The 23,492-nt window shown below is 33.1% G+C and overlaps 1 protein-coding gene across 1 annotated transcript; it reads right to left on the bottom strand.

Annotated features, from left to right (window-relative positions):
* On the bottom strand, positions 1-22,977 carry LOC128211817 (probable sodium/potassium/calcium exchanger CG1090). Its single transcript, XM_052916892.1, has 10 exons — positions 22,767-22,977; positions 19,797-20,000; positions 18,441-18,541; positions 16,808-16,894; positions 14,625-14,725; positions 9,395-9,600; positions 6,723-6,806; positions 4,590-4,841; positions 3,846-4,076; positions 1-2,090 (listed from the first exon to the last, which is right to left on the bottom strand). The coding sequence occupies exons 1-10, from the start codon at positions 22,915-22,917 to the stop codon at positions 1,885-1,887; spliced, it is 1,623 nt and encodes a 540-aa protein (XP_052772852.1). The 5' UTR covers positions 22,918-22,977; the 3' UTR covers positions 1-1,884.
* Positions 22,978-23,492: the final 515 nt, after the last annotated feature.

Genomic DNA, 23,492 nt, shown 5'->3' with positions numbered 1-23,492 from the left:
TTCTTAATAACTTTACAACCATTAAAGATATTTACTTCAAACTTCATACACTTACTTACAGTAACAATGGGCTTTTTCATGACCAGTTAAATTGCGTAGAACATTGAAACAAGAGCACCACAAACAGATGCAATTGCTTGTCTGTTCTTGTATTGCATTTATACAATCAAAATGGTGCATACCACAATAATCATCCAGCCAGAGTTATGGACCTTGCTACACATGTGCACCAAGTTTCAATTGAATATCTTGAACAGTTTTGTCTCTGGCAACATGTATACCAAATTTCGGTTGAATATCTTGAAGAGTTTTGGAATTATTGCCAAGGATACAATTTTTTCACCCTGCTACCACTGCCCTGTCAACACCAAGGATATTATAATAGTGGAATCTTTCTGTTAGAAAAAACAGTAAATCAAACTTAACATAACAAACATTGCACAAAAGAACACATTTTGACAAGAAGGCAACAAAAGAACACAGACATGTAGTGAGCCACTACGAATTATCACACTTAAGTTCTAATGCCGAAGTACTGTTTATCATATTATGGAATGAACATACATGTATATACTAAGGCTTAAACAAAGAACACAACCTTTTCAGAAGCACTAATGAATATAACAATCACAACATTAACATTATGCCTCGTGAAAATTTATGAATTTTATGAAAAAATATTGAATGAGATACAAATGTATAATTTTAACTATAACTTAATAGTCTTGTTATAAATCTTGACAAACTTGTAAGTACATTTTTTGCAGAATTATAGACCAGCAGTTTCAAAGTTTGAAAAAGTATAAACTGATGAAAAAATATTAAAGTGCACTAAAACAACTACGGTATCACTTTCTGGAAGAGACCCTTGAAGGCCTATCGCTTCCTGGAAGTTTACATGTATATTTTTTCTATATATTGCACATTCATTTACAGTATAACTATAGGCCACAACAAATAAATAGTTTGATTGGCATTTAACTTCACACATTATAAGGTTAGGGTATGTATGTAGTTTTTTTGGTTACTTTCTAACACCAAAATTTGATTTTTTTGAAAAACGCAAAAAAATAAAAGTGATAACTAGAGAGGCTAAAAAACTTTTGAAATGCGGGTATTTTTGTGAATCAGTCAGGTAACGCTAATCAAACTAGTTAGTTCTCGTGGCTTAGATAAGATTTATTCATCAGCAAGACATTTACAGACAACATAGTTTTACATGTAAAACAACAGTCTCATTAGCATTGATAGCAATATTGCAGAAATTAAATTTTGTAGATTTTGTGCATTTTTCTTTATGCAGTTTTGCGAATAAAACCTCATAACTGAAACAATATGTTAAAGCTTGTTTTAATACTGTTATTATATTTCTAACTCAACAACAATTTTCGTTTAAGAATTATAAACATCATAAACAACACATTATTTTGCAGGAAAAAGTAAACTTAACATTCTGTGAATAGAAGTTATGAAAATTTATAATTTGCAAACCCCTTTCATTCTAAATTTGTAACCGTCAACACCATTCCGAATTAAAGCTATCTATCACGTGAAGATACATTCTCCTAAATGTATACATAATCAGTATTGATTATCAACAAGACCCCTTCATTCTAACTTTGTAACTTTCAACGCCATACTGACTAAAAGCTATCTATTATATGAAGATTCACACTCCTTCATGTATACATAATAAATATTGATTATCAACAAAAGTCCTTCATTCTAACTATGTGCCATATAGCACCATACCCACTTAAAAATATTAATCATAATTATGAAGACACACAACACACTGCGTTGGGTGTGCCTAATCAATATTGACTATCAACGAAACCCCTTTCATTCTAAATATGTACCATATAGCACCATTCCGACTTAAAGCTATCTTTCATATGAAGACACACATTCTTTAGGGTGTACATAACCGAATATATTGAGCTCGTAGAGTGACGTGAGAACCGTGAAGAGAACATAAACAACCATGAGAACCACTCCATACTTCTTCGTCAGTTTCCAGCCGTTCACATAAGTGGCCGCCAGCAGGAACACCACCGTCCCTAGCAGGGTGAAGGTCGCATACAGAAGACCTGCAACAGAGCAAAGATTTGTTAAGGTTAGTTTTGCATTTGAACACATGGATGTTTCTTTATAGACAGAATCGTCATCATGCAAAAACTTTGGCCATAGATAAAATATTGTTAATTGGATTTCAATGAAACTTGGAATACAAGTTGCTACAGACACTAAACACCTGTTGAGCAGGGCCAATAACACTGGCTTTTATGATGGTCAAGTTATTCCCCTTGTTTGAGTGATAAAGAACAGTCAAGTGTCTGCGTTCTTTGTGGGCATTCTTGTTTCAAACATGTGTGTATCTCAAATTTCAATTGTGCACTGAGGTGATATAAATACTTTATGAATGGTGGTTATACAGTCAGAGACAGTTGTGGATTAATCAATTACAATGAATTAAAACAATACCAGACATTACATCATCCCAAACACCTCTGCCATTTTCCATAAAAAAACAAAACAAGGATGAATGCTGGTACACTGTAAACTATCCATATACATGAGGTTGTGTTCGATGGAAAAATGCCAAGGTGTTCCAAATGGACATTACATTAGTGATAAACATTGAGGACTTTAAGGCTGAAACATCCTGATAATGCGTTAAAAAACATTGTGGAAAACTTATGCCACAAAATACATGCCTGCTATTAGCAACATGACCTGTTGTAGTTTCTTGGCAAAAGGTTAAAGTATACATGTTCTTTTTTGGTTATAAGTTTTTGAAGTTGTCTAAATTCATCATATGCATTGTCAGCAAATTTAAATTTCGATTATACGTAACCATATTTTGATGTTTAATTTTTTTTTTAATTTTCATTTTCCAATGTGTTTTGATAAATATTATCATGTTTATTGCAATTTTAATTTTGTCATATATACAGAACTTATTTGTTCAGAACTTTGTTAAAGTTAACGATGTATCATTGTCAACTTTAAAAGATGAAAAGCGCTCATAAAAACAAATTATTTTCATAAAATAAGTACAGATGGAACAGTTGTCTAAAATCATTTTAGAAATACTGCAGATCACAAGTGTATCCATTAAACTTCCAGAGCAGTAAAAATTTGAAAGTTAACAACGATGATGTTAACCACGTTGTTAATTTTAACAAAGGTCAGTAAAATTGGCCCATTGCCAGCTTCAGGGGTTCTAACAGTTAAAAATTGACTATCATGAAAAATGGCCGGGGTCTGTTTGAGCATGATGGATTCATGATGAACGCAGGGTAAAGAAACTTAGAACCCTTTTGACTTTTCAAAGTCATTGACATAGACTTCAATGTACTTCCTATGTTTTTTGATGTAAAAGTCATAGCAAAAAACAATTGTACAATAGACTGAAATTAAAAACTCTATCCTGATTTCAAAATTAATCCTGACCTTTAAAATTCCTGCAACTTAAACTGTAACTTACTAACTGCTTCTATTTCTATGAGCAGTTTTGAGTTCTTGTATTTATAGAGTGTTGAAATTTATCATGTACTAGTATGACTGAAGTCCATTGAATAAAAATTGAACCTAAGTTGACATACAGTTGAACCCCTTTGGCTCAAACTTCCAGGTACCGGCAAAAATAAGTCAAGCTTCAGAAAATTTGAGCCAAGCATTACGCTTACATTAAGTAGAAAAAATTGGTTCTTAACATTTAGTTAACATTCAGTTTGAGCTAATGAGGAAAACGAGCCGAGCAAGTTCGAGCCAAAGGAGCAAGACTGTAAATACTTTGAGCAACAAAATGTTTAGCCTTAAGGTCCAATTTTCGTACCAACCTTCACTGTAAACCTGTACTGGCTGGCCTTTTCGTATTGCACTCTTTAGCAGCCAGGGGACGCCCAAACATACAAGTATGTCAAACACATTACTGCCCACAGCGTTGGCCACTGCCATGTCGCCCAGCCCCTCCCGCACCACCAGCAGGCTTGAGATCACATCAGGGAGACTCACACCAAAAGCTATCAGCGTAAGACCCATAATGGTGTCTGAGATTCCAGCAGTATAACCTGTAATATAATTGTAAAATCAAACAATTCTGCATTATTTGAGGTGATTTTTATAGCAGCCATTCGAATATGTTCCAAATGTCAATTTTTTTTCTTAAAAAATGTTGAAAAAATATCCCTTTCGGAAATTCTGCTTTTTTGTTTTTGTGTTTTAAATAAAAATATTCTGCTCGAAAAACTGTATTTTAATACTGTTGAAGCTAACCAAATTTAAAAAAGAAGAGTATATCAATCAATTCAGGCTACAAAATTTCATTTTTCAAAAATTCCTTTTTTTGTGAAAAAAAATTCTAACGGTAAAGGTGTTCTACCCATTTGACATTTCACCATTTTTTCTATAAACAACACAATGCCATGAGATACATTCTGTGAAATAATTAATTTACATATTAAAATCTTAAGCAAATGTTTGGAATTTTTAAATAATTGGACGATCATTCCAATAAATACATATTTGTAACAGAAGTTTATTTTTTAGCATAAAATTGTTACCAAGAGGAGAGACAGGTTTACCAATAATTGTGATCATCCACACCATTAAGTAAGAGAGAACGGATAACCAGACTAGGGACATGATGAAGGTTACGATAAACCAATTTTGCCAGCGGCTTCTCCGGCAGTCTGGAATCGTCAGGTAGAATACCACCTTCAGAGGAAGGGCAACTACCCATACTGCCACCTTCCAGCAGGCGTCAGGACGGGAAAACACAGTATGGGTGGAGGAATCATTGTTCTTGGACGGCAGACTGGTGTCCGATGTGGAGACTAAAAATTGTTAATACATACACGATATAGGCATGTGAAGTAAAATGTTTTGCAAAGAAAATATAATGTTAAAATTCCATAAGAAACCAATCAGCTCAAAAGGATCTATTTTAAGCAAAGAGACACTTGACAATTACAACATTCTCATTGGGTTTATTTTGTCAAAAACCATTTAAAACTCTAAATCCGTTAATCACAGCAATTTTATTGTACATGTTTTATAACACTAGAATTCCACAAAACAGATATGTGAGGCTTATCAGGTATTAATCGGATTATGTGGCATGTGCACTTTTTTATTTCCCCAATTTTTAAACCATATTTGGTCAAATCAGTTGGCAAGTGGTGACAGGTAAATTGCCCCATAGAACAGAGGCACTGCTGAGCACACACCAATACTCTCCTTCATTTTTTACCCAAATTAAGCAAGGGGCTGTACTCAATATAACAATTAAGTTAGAGTTATTGGCCTATATTGCGCATATTGTCTCAAGGCAGTATGTGTTTCAAATTTCCCTTGAAAACCTAACACTCTTTGAGCTATGAGGAAACACTCTTTGAGTTATGGGGAACGGTAATGTTTTTGCATGATGCTGACTATGGCTTCCTTCCTTATTACCAGTCCAACAAGGGGCATTACTCGACAATAATTAATCATAGGTTCGCTGTACATGTGTGTATTGTATCAGGCAACATGTGTAGTATCAAGTTTCACTTGTATACCGTTCCTTCAACAGCTTTTGATTTATAGTGAAAGGTAATGTTTTTGCATAATATTGACAACGGCCTCCGTCCTTTCGCCCCAGTGGCATTACTCAATAATAATTACAGCATTGTTGCTCATGTGCATATTGTCTTTGGCAACATGTGTATTATGTTTCACATGAATACCTTAAAGGCCTAGTTTAAGCCTTCTATAAGTGACCCCCCACCCACCCAAAATAAAACAACAACTGTGTATAGTACACAACCTCTGTTTATTGATCTTAATCAACTTGCCTTGATCCCTCTTATCAGATCTCGGATCTGAGTATCCTGCAATGCAGTTTTGAAAGTTTCATTATAGAAATGAACCCTAAATGGCCCTGAGCAAATAAACAAATACACAGAAAATTGGCCCCTACTGTGACACCAGTGCAATTAGCAGGAGATGCACAGCAGGGGATTATCATACCAAACATTCTTTAAACTAGGCCTTTAAACAGATTTTTAGTTATGGTGAAAGTTATCTGTTGTACATGATATTGAAAATGCCCTGCTCCCTTTTTCCCAGTCAAAGAAGCAGCATTTCGCAATACTTAACAACACTTTGCAATATATGTGCGAATTGCCACTAAGTGACTTGCATACCTTAAACAGATTTTGAGTTAAGGCAAAAGGTAATATTTATGCATGATGCTGACAATGCGATCACAATACCTCAACTTATTTTCTTAGAAAAACAAAAAACACGGCGGTTAATCATTGGAGCCATAACATTTTGTTATGTGTTGAAAATACTCAAACGCGTCGTCCGTTATAGTGCCAATGAGTGGAATATGGATGTAAACAGTGAGTATGGTTTCTTATTTTTCATTTTTAGAGGTTTATACGAGTAAATTTAAAAATTGGAGAATGTAGTTCCACATAGGAATGGCCATGAGTTGTTCTAAATGTAAAAGTTCTGAACAAAATTTAATATCTGATCGTCTAGAACTTGCATAACTTGCTAGACATTAGTGTCGAGAACGTAAAAATCTGAATTTTTGTAAGAATTGTTCTCGTACCTTAGGTTTAAGCATTTTATTTACATGTGTGTGGCTTTTTTATTGACAAAAGGCTGCCGCGTTACAAATTTTGTGTACCAAAAGGCTTAACATAAAAATAAACCCTGCCCCCTACCTTCGGAAGAGTCAGAGATGAAAGGGTGTTTCTCATCCAACTCTATCTCCTCCTCAAAATCAGAGTCAAACTCCTCAATACCCACTGAAAACAAGAAACAGTTATGTTAATTAAACAAAAGCGTGGCTCAGCAAATACCAACCCTCGTCTGCTGTTTTTCTCAGTAAAAACGGAGAATTATTTTTGGGTATCAGTCAAGACTCATTAATTCACCCATTGTTCAATAATAAGAGACTGACTTATATCTGAGTAATCTGATCAATAATAATAAAGCTATGGGCCTTACTGTACATGTGAATATTGTCTCGGGTAAAAAAGTGTATTAAATGTTTAAAACAAGACATTGCACAAGTGAAATAACTGAGACATGGTTTGCTTAAAAAGAGTTGATCTGACCTTTGTAAGGCCTAAAAAAAATTGTTTGGTTAGGGTAACATCCTTTTCAAAAATAGGTAGGGTAGGTAGGCTTTTTTTTAATTTAATTTTTATAAGGCTTTATATAAGAATGCTATTTTCATCATTGGAGAATAGTGTTAAAGTTATTTTCTGTATAAGCATTTAAGGTTGTTGTTTTTTTTTTTTTTTTTTTTTTTAGTTTTTCTTTTTTTTTTTAAATTGACTATAAAAATGGGAGGGGTCGGCGCCTATTCCGTAGGTAGGGTCGGGTTACCCGAACCAAATGTATTTTTATTGTAGGCCTAAGGCTGATTTGAAACCCTGTCTGTAGTAATTGGTGAAAAGAAGAGATGAATCATAAATGGCAAGATTGTAAACTCATGTATAATGAGTGATTATATCCCCTCAGTGCGAGAGCATTGATTTTAGGCTCTGTGATTTTATTCAGAATTAAATGTTTCATAATGGTTAATTTCACGCCTTTACACCAGTTGCCTTAACTATTAGCATTTTGTATGTTTTATGCAATATTAAACTGAGTTGAGAAATGATGTACTATTTAAACTGATCTAAGTAGTACTAGTTTTAATGTATTATTTAACAGTTGGTGTTAAAGGTGTTGGTGAATGATAAATAATTCACATTTGACCTATAATTTAGTTGCTCGACAGTATAATTCTCACGATCTATGACAATGTTCGACACATTCAGTAATAACCATGAATTATTTATAAGTCATAGGTAAGAGTATATTTGGCATGGTGTTTATTCCTCTTAACTTCTGTAACAAGGGCAAACCAATACAAGAAGGTAACAAGTTAAGTATTGCAAGTTATAACAAAACTTATTGATACTAAAAAGCAAAACTGAAACGTGAAAAATTATCTTTATTACTTATATATGATCATAATATCATAAAAATAATTCTTGCATATCCAGGGGGGCTAACCCTGCGTGCACTCTCCCCTAAAATTGCCCACGTTCACTTTCTTTTTCGATATAGGAGAAAAAAAGTCATAAAATATGCCCAAAATTGCATCATTTTGGACAAGAGATTGTTAAAATTTTCTTGGGTGAGTACCAAACCCCAATGCCAACATTTTAAACCAAAAATAAAACAAGAGCTGTCACAGTATGTGACGAATGCCCCTGATTGTGACATTGACCTATGAACAAGGTCAGTACATAAAAAGTTGATCTTGCCTTTACATGTCAAATACGTATGGCAAGTTATTTTAAATTGCCTCTAAACATAAAAAAATACCACCCATAGTTGACAACCGACACTGTTATGTCCTTATATATGCAGCATTCCATTGTGAATAAACACCCAAGTGTGACCTTGACCTTTGAGATAGGGACACGGGTCTGTCATGCGACATATCGTCTTGGTATGTGGAACACATGTGGCAAGTTATTTTAAAATCTGTCCATACAAGGGAAAGTTACAGCCCGACGAGTTATTGAGCCGGACACACGGACGGACGGAAGGATGGACGGACGGTGCGATTTTAATATGCCCACCTTCGGGGGCATAAAAAGAGTCGGGTAGAGAAATTGATCAAAACATGAATGGGGCACAATACAGGTTGATACAAAAAATGTTTTCTCTATAAATGGGATTTTTCAATTAATGGCTTCATGGCTGCAAATTCCCCAGTTAAAAAAGTGCCAACATAATTTATCGCTAATATAAATAATTTGCATCTGCATACATATCATATGCTTTTTTGTTTTGATCATTAACAGTGAGTTAAAGTGAGTTAAAAATAATTAAACATTAAAATAGAATCTTTTTTGCATCATCCTATATTGTGCCCATTTAACACACCCATTGCAAAGACCATTAGGCCTAAAAAAAATACATTTGGTTCGGGTTACCCGACCCTACCTACGGAATAGGCGCCGACCCTACCGTTTTTATAAAAAAAAAAAATGAAAAACTAAAAAAAAAAAAATTTTTTTTTTTCTTTTTTCTTTTTTTTTAATTGCTTTTCAGTATGAAGTTTAAAACCTTAACTGCTTATACAGAAGATAACTTTAACACCATTCTCCAATGATGAAAATAACATTCTTATAAAATAAAATAACAGTCTCTAAAGCCTAAAAAAAAAAAAAAAAAAAAAAAAAAAAAAAAATACAAGCCTACCTACCCTACCTATTTTTGAAAAGGATGTAACCCTAACCAAACAATTGTTTTTTTTAGGCCTTACTTACATGGCATGAAGGTAATTCTAGTCAATGTAAATATATGATAATATAAATTAATATTATACCTAAGGAAACAAAGGCTGCATCTTTTATATTTCCATTTTTCTCCCTTTGGACTAGTCCATTTTCAGCGAGGGGAATCCCATTCATGGCCTGATTGCGATGGTTACAGCACACCAAATGTTTGTTGAAGAAGATTTCGAGACTTGTGTTGAAGTACATGAGCACAATATAGAGGCAGTACATAAATAGAAACACCAGGGCCTCATACCTGAAAAAAGAGAAAAAAAGATAATTTACTGGGTAGTCGATCTGTGGGGATTATGAATTTTTCAGTCTCTTGTGCCTTAAAAATTGAACCTCATTTGCACAATAGCAAATTGTTATAAATAGAATGTAAGTGTAACAAAAATATATATTTTTATATTTTTATGAGTCAATGTTTATACCTCTACAGTCATTTGTATACACCTGGGATATTTTGGGATTTATACAATTGGCTACAGCTATTTTTTGACATTTCCATTAATTGGCACATTTATTATTATATTTTATTATATCCTTTTTGGTGGTTTATATTGATTTATCAGTGAAATGAAATTGATATTTCACTGTTTCAAACAGTGAAAATATCAAATTCATATTTTTCACTGTTTTGAAATTTTAGCCCGCTCTTATTTCCAAATAAAGTGTCAGCGCTGGGACACAACTTCATTAACATCATTTTAGAAATGACGTTAAAGCTGCATTCTCAGATTTACCGTTTTGACAACTTCTTTATTTTTTGTCTTGGAATGAGCCAATTTTTGAGTAAATGTCTAAATAGTGATATAAGACTGCTGACAAAAGATCACATCACAGTTTTTCATAATTACGTTCGAAAATTAATGATTTATGGCTAACAGTGTTACTAATGCTTAAAGAAAATGCATAACACATCAGTTTTTTTTATCATAGAAATGAAAACCAGTGATCTGCGTTTTTGTCAGCAGTCTTTTATCACTGGTATCCATGCATTTTCACAAAAATTGGCTCATTCCATGACAAAAAAAAAAAGTCGTCAAAAAGTGTGTATTCAAATTGGCGTGACTAATTCTAAAAAAAGTGTAATCAAATGACTTTAATTCAAATTTTAGGCATATTATAAAATGAAAATGGTTTTAATGTAAGATAGCAATATATTTCAACTTGTGAACACCAGAAGTGAATTCACACATTTTTTTCCAATGACTGACCCTCAATACCATGATTCAGTCCCTTTAAGCTTTTTTGGGAGCAACATGAATAAAATTTAAACTAGGCAGTGAGTAGACACTCAAGTATCACACAATAAATTATATATTTCAAACAAAAATATAAAATCTGCAATTGTGATTTTATTTTTATTTCCTTCTCCTATGCATTTTTTATTTCTATACTGTTCTATAAATAAAGATGCATGTTTTATTTCTATACGATTCTATAAATAAAGAATAACTTATAAAAGGCTTGATCTGTTTTCTGCTCAGGTTTTATTTATGAGCAAAAAAGCTTTCCATTAACTTAATAAGGCCTAAAAAAAAATTGTTTGGTTAGGGTTACATCCTTTTCAAAAATAGGTAGGGTAGGTAGGCTTTTTATTTATTTTTTTTATTAGGCTTTATATAAGAATATCATTTTCATCATTGGAGAATGGTGTTAAAGTTATCTTCTGTATAAGCATTTAAGGTTTAATTTACATATTGAAAAGCAATTAAAAAAAAGATTTTTTTTTTTTTTTTTTTTCAAACTGACTATAAAAACGGTAGGGTCGGCGCCTATTCCGTAGGTAGGGTCGGGTAACCCGAACCAAATGTTTTTTTTTTTTTTAGGCCTAATGCATATGAATATTGCTGTAAAGGTTTATTTCCAGTATTTTGAACAACTAATATATTGGCTAAAATGCTGTGTTTTCTGACTTTTATCCAAAGTCATTTATCAAAACAATTGATTTTAATAAATAAAACAAGGGGTTAGTTAATAGGGAAATCCCTTTAAAGCTAAAATTTTGATTTTGGCAAATGCAATTTAGAAGAGAATGTATGTTTATAGAGGAGAAAGTAAATGACGCTGACCCATATTTACACTGGTCCAACCTAGTTTTTGATTCAAGATGACTCATATTTACACTTGTCCGACCTAGTTTTTGACTAGAGATGACCCATATTTACACTTGTCCAACCCAGTTTTTAATTTAAGATGACCCATATTTACACTTGTCCGACCTAGTTTTTGATTCAAGATGACCCATATTTACACTTGTCCGACCTAGTTTTTGATTCAAGATGACCCATATTTACACTTGTCCGACCTAGTTTTTGATTCAAGATGACCCATATTTACACTGGTCCAACCTAGTTTTTGATTCAAGATGACCCATATTTACACTTGTCCGACCTAGTTTTTGACTAGAGATGACCCATATTTACACTTGTCCAACCCAGTTTTTAATTTAAGATGACCCATATTTACACTTGTCCGACCCAGTTTTTGACTAGAGATGACCCATAATTACACTTGTCTGACCAAGTTTTTGATTCGAGATGACCCATTATTACACTGGACTGCCCCAGTTTTTTACCTGAAATAACCCATATGCACATAAAACCAACCTACTTTTGGACCGAACATGACCAATATTCACACTAGACTTATCATGCTGAGAGTTATTCTGACTAAATTTCTTTAACATTGGATGAAAGTTGTTCATGAAAGGAATAAGAAACGTTCACACATAATTTTGTCTGAAATATTTCACCTAGTGACCTCGTTTACGACCAAGGATGACCCATATTCACACTGGTCTTAAATATCATGCTGATAAATATTCTAACCAAGTTTCATCAAGATTTAAATAAACACTTGAATTCATGAACACAATTTATGTTCTGAATTTGACCTAGTGACCTAGTTTTTGAATTGAGATGACCCATATTCACATTAGTCCTAAATATCATGCTGAGAAATATTCTGACTGAGTTTCTTGAAGGTTGGATGAACACTGATGAACTTGTGATAAGAATAAGGAACTTTTACACAAACTTTTGTCTAAATGTTTGACCTAATGTCCTAGTTTTATGAAAAATATTCTGACCAGATTTCATGCAGATTGGACAAAAATTGTTGTTTTTATGACACATACAAAATCCTTCAATGCATACCGTAATTGTTAATGACTACCTCCTCATTCAGAAATATACCACATCTCGGTGTAAGCTTAATAGCATAACAATCATAAAGAATGTAGCAAATGTCACAGATGTGAGGGACTTATATTTGTAAACATGTAACTGCATTATGTTTGTTAAAGGGACTAACGCACAGATTTAATAATGGCAAGCTTTTTGTGTAATTGAGTTATTTTACGTATTTCTATGAACAAACACAAAACAGCATAGTCAGATGCTGATTATAACAGAACTTTGTATATTGAAGTATAAAACGATTCAAATGTTAATAGTGTAACTTTCACACATTTTCTGTCACAGTTTCAAACCAGTGTTAACAAAAAAAACCTCCTATTTAAACATTTCATAATGTTTTATTTTTGAAACAAGCATTTTGTTCACATTTCATATAAAACATTTTTACTCGATGTCAGAACTTAGAAATTTTAAAAATAAGAAACACAGGATACAAGTTTAATTGCTTAACAAATGCTTAAAGATGCTCTTACTCCCAAATATGAAGTACCACAATTAATACAATGTTTGAATTTACTAAAAAGGCTGAATATACATCAAAAAGAATGCTTCTTATAAATGATACAGTGTTTAACTTGAAAGAAAGGTGCAGAAAACACGGTATTTCTACCTTACGAGATGAAAGGTGATCGCTGAAAACCTTTAAGGACTCACCAGTCATTTAATATTTGTGCATTTTCAGCTTTTAAAAGCACATTTACATACTTGTTAACAGTCATTTATATTTTCCATAAATGCATTATTTAGTAAGAAGTTAAAGGTTTATCACTCAAAATTAATTTCATATAAAACAAATTTTCTCAATGTCAGAACTTATAAAAGATGAATAGGTCCCTTTAAATCGACACTGCTGTTGACAGATGCTGTCATGCAATACCCTTTTGCTTAGAAGTCATCAATTTAGTACAATATGCTAAGAGCATTAATAACAATCAAGGCATGCCTGCATAATGAATGACAGATAGATGTAAACTATGTGATTTATTTAAGCTTCAATGTATTTTTAAGATCATTATAATGTATTTTTATCACATGCATTATAAGGAATGATTCAGATGCTTGATTACACAGATGAAAGACTTCCAAAGGCTGTTCTTAAATAAGAGATGTTTGTAAATCATAATATTTTTATGCCCTGTGAGGCAGCTTTGTCAAAAACATGCTTTACATTCAGTATATTGATTTAACGTGTTTTTATAAGAAATGCATTGATAATTTTTAGTTGCACAAAGTTTTTATGAAAATTATTATATCAGCTTTAAGACCATTTTAAATACTTAACTGTAATCCATTAGACTGTTGACCTTGACATTTGACCTACTGACCTAAAAAATAGGAGGTCATTTACTGGTCAAGGGCCATCTACCACTGATGTTTCATGATCTTACATCAAACCAGTTTTTATAAGACTTTTTAGTACGTCTTTGACCTTCTGACCTCAAAAACCATATGGGTATCCAACTTGTCAACAACCAGTCTGACACCTAAATCCAAAGTTTCATGGTCCTAGGTTACACCAGTTACTGTAGGGACAAAGTTTTTATAAAACTTTTGAAAGTGACCTTAACCTTTGAAATACTTACCTTACAAATAAGACAGGTCATTATTGGTCAATAGCACTGAAGCTTTATGGTCTAGGTTAAAGCTGCACTCTCACAGATTGAACGTTTTAACAACTTTTTTATTTTTTGTCTTGGAACGAGCCAATTTTTGCGAAAATCCATGGAAACCAGTGATATAAGACTGCTGACAAAAATTTAGATCGCAGCATTTCATGTTTAAGTTTAAAAATTCATATTTTATGCATTTTTCTTTAACCGTTAGTAACGGTTTAAGCCATAAAACATTAATTTTCAAACAGAAATATGCAAATCTGCGCTCTGATCTTCTGTCAGCAATCTTTTATCACTGGTTTGCAGATATTTACCCAAAAAATTCCTCTTTCCAAGACAAAAAATCAAAAAAAAAAAGGTAAATCTGTGAGAGTGCGGCTTGAAAGTTATTGTGCAGATCAAATTTTCTGCATTGCAGGAATAAATTAAATGACAGGTGAAAAGCTGAAGTTTAATCTTACCAGTAGACCTTTTCATCATGTATGACCCATGCAAGTGCCAGGACGCTGATAGCATAAACAATGCAGTCACGAACCAGCGGATACCAACTCAGATGTATGACCTGATAAATAGCAGAAAAACAACATTTAGTATAGTGTATTCTTTGATAAATAGCCAAAAAAATCAATTAGTCAAGTGCATTATTTGATGAACAGCGGAAAACAGCATTAAGTAAAGTGTATTCTTTGATAAATAGCGGAAAACAGCAATTAGTACAGTGCATTATTTGATAAATAGCAGAAAACAGCAATAAGTAAAGTGTAATCTTTGATAAATAGCAGACAACAGCAATTAGTACAGTGCATTATTTGATAAATAGCAGAAAACAGCAATAAGTAAAGTGCATTCTTTGATAAATAGCAGAAAACAGCAATTAGTAAAGCGCATAATTTGATAAATAGCGGAAAACAGCAATTAGTAAAGCGCATAATTTGATAAATAGCAGAACACAACAATTAGTAATGTGCATTCTTTGATAAATAGTGGGAAACAGCAATTAGTAAAGTGTATTCTTTGATGAATAGTGATGAATAGCAGAAAAAAGCAATAAGTAAAGTGTATTCTTGATAAATAGCAGAAAACAGCAATCAGTAATGTGCATTCTTTGATAAATGGCAGGAAATAGGAATTAGTAAAGTGCATCCTTTGATGAATAGCAGAAAACAGCAATTAGTAAAGTATATTCTTTGATAGATAGCAGAAAACAGCAATTAGTAAAGTGCCTTCTTTGATAAATAGTGGAAAACAGCAATTAGTAAAAATCATTAATGTTTGTGGGGCATTAATGTTCGTGGTTTTCGTGGGTAGGGTGATCCACGAATTTAAGATCCCACGAAATATAGACCCTCTATTCACTTTTTCAACTGCCATGTTATGTACATACTAGTTTATTCGTTGAAGAAGTCACAGTATACAGCGTTTATACCTGTCTCATTGTATATTTTACTATCATTTTTTGTTAGTATATTATATCTGCCTTTAACAAATAATAAACCAAATCAATTCAATGTGTTTTTATCTTTTTATGAACCAAATGACAGAAGCATATCTTTAAACGTGTGCTGTTAATGAAAATCTCCAGGTTTACAAGATGTGCGTGATGAGTGTCGGTACTCGATTTTTTTCTTTAATGAAAAAAATAATCGATTACATTGGAGGTTACTGAGTACAAAGTTCAAAACAACGCGTTCAATATATGTATTAAACAAAAACGTGTGAATAAATATTGAAATGATCTTGTTTACTCAAATATACGCACCTTTTCGGTGTTTTCACAGTTTGCAAAATTCTTAATTGGTATTCAATGGCTTCCCCTATCTGTATTTATAATCAGGGTACATCATCTTTTATGACCATAATTCCCAATCAAATTGATAATTGACATGGGTTTATGCACTAATTGGTATCTCGTACCACTTGTGTCGAGTGTCATAAACCGTGTGACGTAGAAGACGAAAACCACGGAAAACAACGGACGAGCGCGTGGAGATTATGCAGACGATCGCATATTAGATTTTTTTTTTCAAAAATGAAAAACCACGAATTCATGCCAACGAATATAAATGATTTCACAGTAGCAGAAAACAGCAATTAGTAAAGTGCATTCTTTGATAAATAGCGGAAAACAGGAATTAGTAAAGTGCATTCTTTAATAAATAGCGGAAAACAGCAATTAGTAAAGTGCATTCTTTGATAAATAGCGGAAAGCAGCAATAAGTTAAGCTGGTTCTTTGATAAGTACATGTAGCTGAAAACAGCAATTAGTTAAGTGCATTCTTGGGGGGGGGGACAAATTATTTATACTTTGCACTCTGTATCTGTCATTACTGTGGTTAATGATCTGTAAGTGCATGTATAACATTAAATCATCTGTTTATTATTCATATTTGCATATCTTGATCACACACAAAAGAAAGAAAATGAACCGTAGTGTATGGGAACTAATTTATGCTTTACGAATTGTCCTTGTCTAATTTGACTGCATAAGTTTTTGTATCAACCAAAAACAAGAACATTCTAAAAATATCTGTACTTTGAACAGATCCACTATAATTGATTATACAAATTTAATATAATTTCATACATTTTGACTTAACAATGTATGTATCTTTTGACTTAAATGAGTAAATTCTAAGCCACTGACCATGCCAGCGAAGAGAGCACACACGCTAATGACGAACATGACATTGTAGACTGCTGATCCGACCACCGTGCCAACACCGATGTCATCCTACACAGAAATGTAGATAAATGCATGAAGGATTAAATATGCAAGGTTTCAATTTAGGTAATTTTGAGACATACATTTACAATGGGAATTAGGAAAGAAAAATTGATTTTAAAGATTATAGGTATCTTCCATGGCCGAGAGCAGTCTTCCCGAAATTGTAAAATTTCTGTCTGTCCATCGGACAGGCATGTTAAAAAGTTTAGTATGTCTGAAAAACTATTTGCCTGTCCCAAACAAACATGACACCAAAGCTAAAGCATATTGAGTGCTGATGACTTTGATTGTGCCTTGTTGCAAACCAAGAACCAATCAAAACAGTTAAAATGCCTTTACAGATGCATCTTATTTACTCCTTTTTCTCCACCAATCAATGTCATGATTCCATATCTGAAATTGCTGACTTTTGTCGATGTTTTGTGACGTCATATCAATTGGGATTCACTTACTATGGCTTAGGCAAATAATCAGCGAAAAAACAAACGTTTTTGCATACCATAGGTCCAGGTCCATACATTTTCGCTAATCAGTTGTCTGAAAATATGTCAGTCATCTAGACCATCATTTACGAAAGAGCTGTCGGACCTGTACAAATTTTGCTGGACATGTCCGGCGGACCGGCACTTTTCAGGAAGACAGCGAGACTGTAAGATAGGTTCATACCAACCCGAGCGCAGGGTATTTTGCGGTAACAAGGTTTACCAAGTTTTCACAGAACACCCTGCACGAAGGTTGGGATGAACCTATCTTACACAAGCGGCTATAGTAGATGCTTTTTCTCCCACCACAGTAAAACAAAATAAAGTAAAAATGTATTTTTTTCGCTGAAACTCTTTTGTGCATAGTGAAAATAAATGCATATAGATATATGTGATAATTCGTGGTTGTCATGGATATGCGTGCAGTGATTCAGATTAATCGGTAAAGCGATCTTTAAATAGTTCTGAGGAGAGTGCAGCATTATATCTTGAATGGAGCGTGAATTTTTTTTATGATGCCATTTGAAGTGGAAAATTATTAATGAGGATTCTAAAAATTGCCACAAGACAAGGTTTCCATGATACTTCAGACGACAGTCTTCAACAAGGGAGGATATTGTGTGATGAAAATAAAAAAGGAGTTCAATACGGGTACTTGTTTTATCTTTGCCCGTGGGCAAGATAAGAGTTTCTAGCATGGTCAAAGTTTGGGATCTACTTATCTGAGGTGGGAGAAAAGAGGGTCCAGGTTTTATCCCAGCTTTGACAATGTTTGGTATTTGTTACCTCTCAAGAAAAGTAAATGGTTCTTAATCATGTTTAAATAACAGGTTTTAAAATTGTACAACTGTTTGTCGCTTTAAAAGCTCTCTAGAGCTTATGTCACTTCTGTTTGCTTTTATTTCTTAGAGTTGACAAAAACAATAACTTCAGTCCCCACAATTTAGATATATGTATGCAGCAGACAAAGAACTTTTCCAATAGATGTGACTCATGACCCTGACCTTGAAGAATAAATATGTTGTTTAGGATTTCTCAGACATAGTAGCAAACAAGTTTTTAATTTATACCTTTGCAATGAAGACAGCGATGATCGCGGTAGCAAGCTCTGGGGCAGAACTCCCTGCAGCCATAAATGTGGCCCCCGCAACATCTGACTGAATGTGAAGCACTGAAATAAGTAGGTATATATGTAAAGTAGAGATGAACCTTCTTAACAATCGTACCGTATGATCAATTTTTCAAATCCTTTATTCTTGGTTGTTACGATATAATTACACACGGACCGAAGGCTGCTTCTACAGGGATACATGTTTACTATTTTTAATGAGCAAGGGATAATTTTTTGGATTGTGTAAGAAAAGAAAATACTAATCCATAACACATTTCTAACAATTTTCCTTAATCTATGTTTTTAAGGGACTGTTTTTATGTCCAAAAATACTTCAATTAATATAAAACATGTTTGTTTTTTTAACATTTTCACGCGCATACCTGTTGGAAATTTAAATGATAAGAACGCACAGTACAAATCTGTGGTTAACCGCACTTCTAGAATATTGAAAAAGCCACTACCGGTATATTCCAGGCGATTATACATATATATCAAACCATAATGCAGACATTATAGGGCAAGAGAAGACCTTTATAAACTCAAAGAAGGCGATTTCTCACCTAAATCGTTACATGTATCAAATATTTTCAACATATCTCCTTAAATTGTTCTGAAAATATTTACTGCAAAATGACTAATTGGCTGCTTTTCAGGTGGTGGGATACAAGTTTTATTAAATCTTAAACCTGTTCCTGACAACATGACGCTCTCGTGGTTTAATATGTTTTATATCACTTCTTGTAATCCCTGCTTATTTCATTCAATTAAAGAATGGTTAAACTTATGTTTACCCTCATTAAAATTATTATTAAAAATAAAATGTATATATATCACACTTAAACCTACTCAGCCGCGAATTTGATGACTGGCATCAAAACTCATCTTGTTATATTTTGAATCACATCATTCAGCTGGAACTGTTATGCTAGGCTTTGTTAGATTTACCAGTTACACATTTAATTCTGACACTTTGTATTCCATTGGAAATCATGATCTTATGATATTTTACTTAACTCACATGACAAGGCCAAAAATAATATTTGGTAAGGGTTAAATCCTTTTTAAAATCAGGTAGGGTAGGAAGACTTTTTATTTTTTATTAGGCTTTATGTTAAAAATGCTATTATCATTGGTGTTAAAGCAATCTTCTGTTCAAAGATTTTAAACTACATTTTAAAACACACACTGAAAAAAAGAAAATGATTATATACGAGTAAACCCGAACCAAACGCATTTTTTTAAAAAACCTATCATATTATTCAAAAATGAAAAGCTGGCATTTAAAAACAAAATTCCATTCACTTTGTCTTACCATCACACAAAACTTCAAGGGAAGGAACAAAGTAGTCATCACAGAGCAAAGCGAAGCCCAGGAACATGTAGACAGCCGCCACAATGTGCAGAGTAACAGCCCCTGATCTTCGCTGGTGCATATTAAACACATCGCGGGGAAACTGCTCTATTGCACGAGGAGTGCAGTTAGGTAAAACTGTCAGGAGATGTCTTGAATATCCATCTGTAAATATTAGAAATAAAGGTAAAAATAAAATATTTAAAGAATAAGAGAAATTCTTTTATTCATAAACTAGAAATGTGTCCATAGGACACGGATGCCCCCACTTCGATTTTTTGTCACAGAAAATAAGCCATAATGATTATTCAGGATAATCTGCACATATAGGATAAGTTGAGTTGAGTTGGGTTTTACGGCATCGCAAGACTGTATAGGTTATATGGCGCCATTCAGGCAGGAAAAAACTTGTTGGATCCACATTGGACACATACTTTTCAAGAATTAGATTGGAAACATATATTTTTGAAGTATTTTTGGCGAAAGGCCGTAACTCCTAAATGACTAAGGCGATTTCCATGACTATCGAACTTGATCAAGATATTATGGTCACAAACATGTGTTTAAAGTTTGGTGAGGATTGGACAAACAGTTTTCAAGAATTAGATTGGAAACATATATTTTTGAAGTATTTTTGGCAAAAAAGGGCCGTAACTCCTAAATGACTAAAGCGATTTCCATGACTATCAAACTTGATCAAGATATTATGGTCACAAACATGTGTTTAAAGTTTGGTGAGGATTGGACAAACGGTTTTCAAGAATTAGATCGGAAACAATCTTCGGGACGTACGTACATACAGACAGACGTACGTACGGACAAGGGCAACCCTATATGCCGCCACTTTGTGGGGGCATAAAAAGAGACTGAAATCATGAGATTGCTCTTACTTTAAATTTGCATATATGTTTTGGATTAAGTTTAAATTTTTCTTATCACTGTTTAAGAAATATGTCAGTAAAGTAAAGAATAAAATAGGAGACAGACGCCATCCTACACTACCATATCACCAGGACTTAAAGTGATGGATATTTGACCCTTTAACAATACATTGATAACATCCCATGAAAATGTCAATCAACTTATCACACATCAACAAAGCCATTAATCATGTTGTTAACGCTAATAAAAAATGTGGTGTTCAAAGACGGGTTCATTCCCTTTAATGTATTATGTAATGTTGTCAAATTGATCATTTGGAAATCAGTTGAAATTTAAAATTCTGACACTTAAAATCACCAATGGGGAAAGTCATGATATTGTGTATGGTGCCAGCTTATTAGAGTGGCTATATGTGTCATTGAGTCCTCAATAAATGTTTAAACATTGTAATCGTAGAAATTTATGTGAATGGTGTCCGCATACAGCACACTCAATGAGTTGGACCCACTTTCTGTTTCCCTCCGCTGGCTCTTTGCTTTTGCAACCAAAACTATAGATGTATTGACTGTCTGCATTTTGCAGATATGATTTTTTTGGCCCTTGGCATCTGATCAGTTGATCGAAAATTTTCTTGCAGCGTTTCTCAGCAGGCATTCAAAATTCACAGTGCATCGTTGAAGGTGTTCTTGCCAAATTTTCAGTCACTAGCTTTATTAAACTATCGATAATGAATATCCTATAATAATATCCCACGTATAATGTCACAGGTCATGGTTCAGATTCGTGTCGAAATGTTGGCTGTTTTACTATGCAATTAAAACAGGGGAAATATATACATCAATGATTAAATGTTTATTATTAACTAGTTAGAAGACTATTAAATTGGTGTTTATATACACTTTTACAAATTCAATGTTGGTAAGAAACTTAAGCGACTTACAGTTAGAATTCAAATGAAGCAAGAAAGTTGGTCTAACTCGCTGAGTGAACTATAAATTAAAATGGAATAAGCTAAATACGGTTTGGTCTATTCCATTTGTTTGTGTGTGCCTCTCAAACCATAATTATTCAATTTTAATTCTTATCTGCTTCTGCTTCTGCAGATACATTAGCAGATAGTGTTGGTTAGAAAAATATAGAATTTTTTTTTTACCAAAGTCCCAATTGATTGCTTTACTGACCATTGCACACGCAGACGATAGTCTAAAATAATAGACGTGTTATAAGGGATTCTTCCAATCTCTAACGTCTAAACGGGTTTGTGCAAAAACCTGGGGAGTTTGAAAAATATGGAAATTGTATTAAGTGAAGTATTTTATGGTTGAAATGGATAATTAAGGTTCATATTCATATTTTACCATGGTGCAAAAAGTGCAAAGCTATTTTGCACAATACAAGCATTTAATGCATTAAAACACATTATTTACCTTTCCAATAAGATGAAAGTTGACTGACACAGACAACAATTATGCCAAGTGGAACAACTTGACCCAATCGTTATACCTCGGCTACCTCCGACAAGCTTTGAGATAGACCTCGTAAATACAATCGTAACAACTCGGCCATGGCCGAAATGTTCCAATTGTTGTAAAATTGTGAACTGCAGCCTTGCAGGTGCCCTTCATTTATTTATTGTTATGTTTTGACAGAAATGAAGAAAAACCTGTCAAACTCATAATTATTTGTTGGATATTTATTTTTTGTGTATGGAACTAATATAAAATAACATTATCTGGTAATATTTTTTGTTTTTAAGATATTTTATGACACAATATGCTTTAATCTGGAATCCCGATCGGAATAACTACCCACTTTTCATACAAAACTTTTTGTACGTGAAAGATTTGCCATATCAAAAAGCGTAAAAAAAATCTGTCAACGTACAATTATTTGGACTAAAGCAGACGACTTCGGGCTCAAGATGCAAAAGACAATTAATATGTAAGCCAAGTTATTTCAAATCTCTTTGAAATCAGATAATTGAAAATTAGCAAGCATATAAATATATTTTTTTAAAAGTCTTAGAATATATATTAAAAAGCTGCTTACTTGAAAATAATGCAGATTCAGAATCAGAATCGTTGTCAGTTTCGACATCGTTTCCTAATCCGAATTTCCACAACGACAACAGAATTAAACATACTCCTAGGATACATGTGGTATTTGTTTTCTTTCTGCAGAAATATTTTCTACCAATCATGTTTTGATTACGAGTAAACAAGCCACATCTGTAACAAAAACAAATCTAAAATTTCCTTGTTTTGTTGTTACCGGACTACTCGATTGTGATTGATAATCGATTACTTTACGGTAGATGTTTTAGTCAAAACGGCAAGGATGAAGATCGATGCAATACAGTGGTTTATCTCCCATGACATTTCACCAGACTTGCTTATTATGAAATATATGAAACGTCTTTAGAGCTTTGCATTTTGATCAACTAACTGCCGCATAAACCGGAAAGCAGAAAATTATTAATAAATCTTGTGAAATGTGACTATTAACACAATTCTAATGAAATACCTTTCTAAAACTCTAAAAGTAGGTCCTATAACATGTAGAATTCAATGTAATTTATAGTTTGCCATGTTTCCGACAAGTGATATAGATAAACATAATTTAAATAATTTAAACCCGCATATTTTGAAACATGACAAGCAACCTACTTAGGTTTCAAATCCAGGAAAAAGAAAAAAATATGAAATAGAAAAAAAAGAAAAAAAAAGAAAAAAAAAGAAAAAAATATATATTCGAGAACGCATGGTTTCCGAACAT

This window comes from Mya arenaria, chromosome 12, assembly GCF_026914265.1.
Source record: "Mya arenaria isolate MELC-2E11 chromosome 12, ASM2691426v1".
Lineage (NCBI taxonomy): Eukaryota > Metazoa > Mollusca > Bivalvia > Myida > Myidae > Mya > Mya arenaria.
Note: the sequence above shows the minus strand (reverse complement) of the source record. Positions and strands in the feature narration are given on the sequence as shown.